The following is a 6,273-nucleotide window of genomic DNA, read 5'->3' as shown; positions in this document are numbered from 1 at the left end:
ACTAACTCTCTACCCTTTCCTGTCATAGTTCCAACATTCAAAGTCCCAACTCTCAGTCCAACACTAGGTACTTTCCTCTTCTCTCTCTCCCTACGAACCTGCCTTCCTCCTCTCCTTCTTCCACCAACAGTAGTCCAATTTCCACCTTCACCCTGTCGGTGAACAGCACCAATGGCGGTCGTTGTTAACCCGGGCCTCGACCGATCCGGTATGGATTTCGTAGATCGCATATTTGATTTGGCAAGATTTTACGTCGGATGCCCTTCCTGACACAACCCTCTGTATTTATCCGGGCTTGGGACCGGCACAATGAGACCCTGGCTTGGGCCCCCTCGTGGCTACATTGGCCCCCTCGTGGCTACATTAATCATTATTTTTAGGCTACATTAATCATTATTTTTATTTAGATAAATCTGAAACAAAGTCTGAATTATTTAAAACTCTTTTTCAAAAAATTTCTTATTTTGAAGTCAAGTTATTTTTCATTATGATTATTGATCTTTTCTAAACCTAGAAAACCTGTTCTTTTTAAAATATAAAAATAAGATGACTTTTTCTTTGATATTGATGGCAAATTTCTTTCTGAAAAAGACCCTTCAAATGATCAAGTTTGCACTTTTAAACCAAAAAAGAACAAAAAACATTGAGCCTTTACAGATATCTGATGTGAAATTGTGTGTAAAACTATCTAAGATGCCATCATTAAACTGTCTGGCTATAATGCAACATACAGAGATTTTTTTGTTTACCAATTTTAATTTTTGTCGCATCTTGTAAATTAAGCTTATAAAAAAGTTTATTCTTTATTTATTTATTTACTTGTTTCTCAGATTTATTTTGTTTTCAAACCCTCTTCCGTAATTTTTGGGTAAAATGACATTGTGCTGTAAATGGATTCTGTCCTGAAAGGTCAAATGATATTTACTATCACTAAAACAAGATATTTGATATTTGGAAAAAGCTTGTATAATCCTGTCATCATCTTGTTAATTGTGTCTTTTTGAGTGTTCATTACTTTGGTTTGCTTAAATTCAGTTTTCATAAAAATATGTTTTTAATAATTGTAACAGCAGTGCCATCTACTGGCTATGTGGGAGGAGGAAGTCTTAACCTGGGCTTCCATGACTCCCACACAGAACCGTCAACATCACTGCCATGGTGCATCCAGACAGTCATAAAGACAGAAAAATCCCAACCAAGTGCTGCAGATGGACGTCATTTTGATTGATTTGATGTGATCCTAATTTCTGTCTTCATCTTTTTTGCAAAAACCAAGAAGTAAACGTTGATTTCTCCATAGTATGCTAACTTTCCTGAATCCTGTGTTTGTGTGTTTTATGATGTGGAGCCCAAATTCCTGTAAAATTAAACACATTTGTACTGGAAATGAATTCAACAGTGGAGCCTGAATCTATGTTCTATGATAGTTAATTTTTTTGCGCATGATTACACTTTTCCTTCATATTTTATATTATTAAAAGGGTCTGTATCACTGATCATTTTATCAAGTCCACCTTGCTAGTACTGGCTTGAACCCTCTTTTTCCTTCAGAAATGCCTTCATCCTTAGTGGCAGAGATCCAGTGAGGTTCTGGAAACATCCCTCAGAGAGTTTGGTCCATATCAACATGACAGCATCACTGTTTATGCAGATTTGTCTGCTGAACATCCATGATGCCGATCTCCTGTTCCTCCACATCCCAAAGGTTCTATTGGGTTCTGGTGACTGTGGAGGTCATTAGAGTCCAGTGAACTCCTTGTTCTAGAAACCAGTCTGAGATGATTCCAGTTTATGACATGGAGTCTTATCCTGCTGGAAGTAGCATCAGAAGATGGTACTCTGTGGTCATAAAGGGATGGACATGGTCAGCAACAATACTCAGGTAGACTGTGGGGTTGGAACCATGATCAGTTGGTACTGGGGGGTCAAAAGTGTGTCAAGAAAATATCCCCCACACCATGACACCACCACCACCAGCCTGAACCGTTGAGACAGGACAGGGTGGATCCATGCTTTCATGTTGTAATGTAGCAGCAGAAATAGAGGCTCAGCAGACCAGACAACGTTTTTCCATCTTCTATTGTCCAGTTTTGTGAGTCTGTGTGAATTGTAGCCTCAGTTTCATCTGCATCAAGGGTGTTGTTCATTCAGAGATGTTCTTCTGCAGACCTCAGTTGTAACCAGCGGTTATCTGAGTTCCTGTATTTTTCTATCAGCTGGAACCAGTCTCTCTGACCTCTGACATCAGCAGAACTGCTGCTCTCTGGATAATTTCTCTTTTTCTGACCATTCTCTGTAAACCCTAGAAATGGTTGTGGGTGAAAATCCTCAGACCAGCCCGTCTGGAAACAACAAGCATGCTGCGTTCAAAGTCACTTCAATCTCCTTTCTTCCCCGTTCTGATGCTCAGTATGAACTGCAGCAGATCATCTTGACCATGTCTACAGGCCAACATCCATTGAGTTACTGCCATGTGATCGGCTGATAAGAAGTGTGAGGTAACAAATGGCCGGTGAGTGTATATAAAAATTAAATTAGTAAAAAATGTGTTTGATAGGAAAAGTTACTTTTGTCCTTATTTTCCAATAAATTAATGATTTCATACTTTAAATGAGACTGACACATCCATGTATTTTATTTTGGACTTTTTTGTTTTTATTGTCTGAAAAGAATAATCCAACTTGTAAACCGAATCCATTTTTTCCAAAGTAAAACACGAACCATTATCTTCTCACAGTTCATAGTCAAAACATGATTTTAACAGGGACAACAGCAGAAGGAACAAACTCAGAATTTCTCCTTTTTAATTTAAATATTTTTCCATAACTGAGCCCTCGGACCTTTGGGAAAATGAATGAATAAAGAAATCAGGATCTAAAGACTCAAACCATCTCTGTTAAAACTAAAATATTGACATGTCTGTTTAAGTTTCACAGGATGATGAAAAATCTCACATTTGGTTTTTTTTTTTTGTTTGTTTTCTTGGCAGCAAACTTCAGAAATCTGAGAATATCATTTTGATCATCAGTTATAATGAGTTTCATGAAGTGTTATACTGTGCCTTAAAAGGACAAAATTATTTCAATCAAGAAAAAAAAAGTAATAAAGTTTGATTTCAAAGTTTTTCCCTGATCTGAGACCTTCTTTGGGATTCATTACATCTGTTGTATAAAACAAGTCTCACTAGAAGCTGCAGATTTCAGATTCCTTCCTCATTTTAATCTTCATAATCAACAACATCTTCATCATCAAGAAGAGCATCACATTGCTCTTGGTCTTCATCAGCAGATGGAGTTTGGGAAATCCTGAGCGGCAGGTCACTTCCGGTGTAGAAGAGTGGAAACAGCGCCTCAGTGTGGCCGAGTGTAAACTCTTGGATGTGGCCTTGAGTCTGTGGGTCAGTGAAGGTCAGTCTTCCTCTCCACCAGTCCAGATGAACACTGATGTTCTTCAGCTTCCTCTCAGGATGAAGAGGAGAAGGACCCCTAGGAGAGATGGAGATGTAGTTGCCTTTAGAGAACGCCACGGCCCAAAGCCCCTCCGACAGGTCAGTAGGTCCTTTCCTCCTGAAGCTCTCTGCTGCCACGCCCACAAACCAGGCTCTGCTGCCTCCCACCGCCACGCTCCAGCTGTGGGTCCCCGAGCAGAAGCCCTCCGAGCCCAGGACCATGCCATGGAAGTCGAGCCGCTCAGGGTTTTCGGGCAGCTCCTGCCTCGGCCCTCGTCTCACAGAGGTCAGATCTTCAGACAGGAGGAGTCCCGCCTCAGCTGTGTTTGGATCCAGGATCACTGGACTGAAGGACACCATCTCCTTCATCTTGGTCCAGACTCTGAAGCTCAGGTTGCCCACATGTTTGGCCACATCCATCAGAGCTTCTGAGAGCAGCTGTGGGACGTCCAGCAGGTGGCAGCGCTGGACTCTTTCTATTGCAGTCTTCTGGCTCTGGATGAAGGAGATGTCTGCAGCTCTCAGCTCCTCCTCTGCAGCCCAGATCACGTCTGAAAGAGCTGCTATCTCCTTCCTCAGACCCTCCGTCTTGTGGCTTAACACCTGAACCTTCTGCTCCTCTTCCTCCCTCAGGGCGTCAATCCTGGCCTCCTCTTCTGCTTGCAGAAACCGGTGAAGCTCCTGGAACTGCTCCTTGATCTGTGCCCCAGCTTGTTGGGCCTGGAGCTGAACATGTTCTGCTGCTTGGTCGAAGCTTCCTTTGACCTGCATGAGGAGCTTCAGGTGGTCCTGTAGGGGTTCCAGAGATTTCCGCAGCTCCTCTCTGAGATCCAGAGCAACCTCACTGATGGGTCTGAACCTGTGGCTCCTGTGAGCGTCCGAGTCTCTGCAAATGAGGCAGACGGGCTCCTGGTGGTCCAGGCAGAAGAGCTTGAGGCTCTCAGAGTGCAGCCCACAGAGATGCTGTGGCTCCGCCCTCTCCAGCAGGAAGGCCTCACATGCGTTCTTCAAAGCCAGGTTGCAGGGCGGACGCTTGCTTCCACAGGCATTCTTGCAGACTGGACACTTCAGAACCTGTTTCTTCTTCCACCATCTTTTCAGACAGTCTCTGCAGAAGCTGTGGCTGCACGGCAGGAAAACGGGGTCCTCAAAGATGTCCCGGCACACGGGGCAGGTTAGTTCCTCCTCCAGCCCCGGGGCCATTTTGCCTCAATCTGAAAGTTCAAACAGGAAGTCAGACTTGTCTGGCTTTTCTCTGATTCTCTTCCGTTTGATTGATGAGGAGAACTCACTTCTGCAGGCAGGACGAGGCTGAGCGAGGCCGCCTTCGCCGCCGAGGAGTTTAGGTTGAATCTGAAGCTTTTTGTGGCTGATTTTCCTCTGCAGAAAAGTCACTTCTGCTTTTCCCACTTAGGTCATGTGACTCAAACGCAGAGCTGCGTCACACAGCAGAAGGGCTTCATGATGAGTATGCAAACTGCTTAGAGCCTCCACATTCACCTTCAAACATGTTTTAAAATCTCAAAACGTTTTTATTCAGGACAGCTTTTTAGTCTTCGTTTTACCATGTTTTTAGTTTTTATTATTTTTAATGGATTTAATTACCTCTCTATGATTTGGTTTTTTGCTGCTTCTGTAAAGAACTCTGGGAGAAGGGCTATAGAAATAAAGATATTCTATTCCATGCTATGCTATTCTATCAAATAATATTAATCTCTTCCATCATTTTTCTTTCAGCTACATTCACGTTTTAGGAAAAAAAATGCTGAAAAAGTTGAATTACCTGCGATAATGCTTGTGTGAATGTTTTTTGCTAAATCTGGTTGCTCAAAATGCTGAAACAGTTTACTCTAATTGCTGAAGGGATTTGCTGTAAATGCAAAACTATTAGCAAAATTTGCTAACAGACTTGAAATTTCGCTTAAGAACTATGAAAGACAGCTGTAGTTGACCTAAATATCTGAAAAATTGTTACTTAAAATCCATACATGTAGTGTGTTGCTGAAATTCTACTTCAACTCCCAAAAAGCCTAAAAATTCTCAGTAAAATTAGTCAAAAACATTAGCTTGTTGCTAAAATATTAGTTAAACTTAAAAGTTGCCAAACCACCCTCAATAGATAACAAACTGGCCAAAAACTAGCATGTTGCTAAATATTAGATAAAATTAATATAAAAAAACCCCACTAGATGCCAAATTACTAAAACGAGCTAGCATAATGCTAATACAACTATTTGCTAAATTATTTTAAAATGACTGAAAACAATGGTTTCAAAGTGCACAACGATTTGGAGAATTGAAAGACTTTCAATTGTTGGTTGTTTTACTTTATTTTATTTTATTCATTTTTATTCATTTTTTTTTTTTAACTTGTCCTGTCCAACAGCTGAGCCAACAGATGTGGGCTGAGAGCTTCTTGTGTTGGTCAGATTTTACTGTCACAACAGGGATTTATTGAGTATAAACCCCTGTTGTATTTAATGCTAAACTTTATTTATATTGATTATGTTTTATTTTATTTATTTATTTATTTTCTTTGTTGTTGGACCGGACGGAAAAAAAGAAGGGGGTGGGAGAGGGGTCGGGGGGAGAGGGAGAAGAGGATGGCAACAGAGGGAAGCAACATCATAAAACAACCAGGACTAAGTGATAAACTAGAATGGGCGGGGCCTATCTACACACACACTCTATAGTTACACACACACTTGTTGGCCAAAATAGTCTCCACTTTTAAACTAAACATAATGTATTCAATGCAACTGTAACAGCAGCTCACACACTCCATCATACAAACCCATTCAGATAAAGACTTTCATTCTGTCACA

The 6,273-nt window shown here is 41.2% G+C and overlaps 1 protein-coding gene across 1 annotated transcript; it reads right to left on the bottom strand.

Moving 5' to 3' along the window:
* Positions 1-2,320: 2,320 nt before the first annotated feature.
* Positions 2,321-4,819, bottom strand: LOC112145578 (nuclear factor 7, ovary). The gene is made up of 2 exons (XM_024270900.2): positions 4,741-4,819; positions 2,321-4,662 (listed from the first exon to the last, which is right to left on the bottom strand). The coding sequence occupies exon 2, from the start codon at positions 4,649-4,651 to the stop codon at positions 3,218-3,220; it is 1,434 nt and encodes a 477-aa protein (XP_024126668.1). The 5' UTR covers positions 4,652-4,662; positions 4,741-4,819; the 3' UTR covers positions 2,321-3,217.
* Between the last annotated feature and the right edge of the window lie 1,454 nt (positions 4,820-6,273).

Source organism: Oryzias melastigma, linkage group LG5 (assembly GCF_002922805.2).
Source record: "Oryzias melastigma strain HK-1 linkage group LG5, ASM292280v2, whole genome shotgun sequence".
In the NCBI taxonomy this organism is placed as follows: Eukaryota; Metazoa; Chordata; class Actinopteri; order Beloniformes; family Adrianichthyidae; genus Oryzias; species Oryzias melastigma.
This window is presented reverse-complemented; position numbering and strand designations above follow the sequence as displayed.

Excerpts from the sequence above, each read along its gene's own strand:
- LOC112145578 (XM_024270900.2), bottom strand. The coding sequence starts at position 4,651 with ATGGCCCCGGGGCTGGAGGAGGAACTAACCTGCCCCGTGTGCCGGGAC.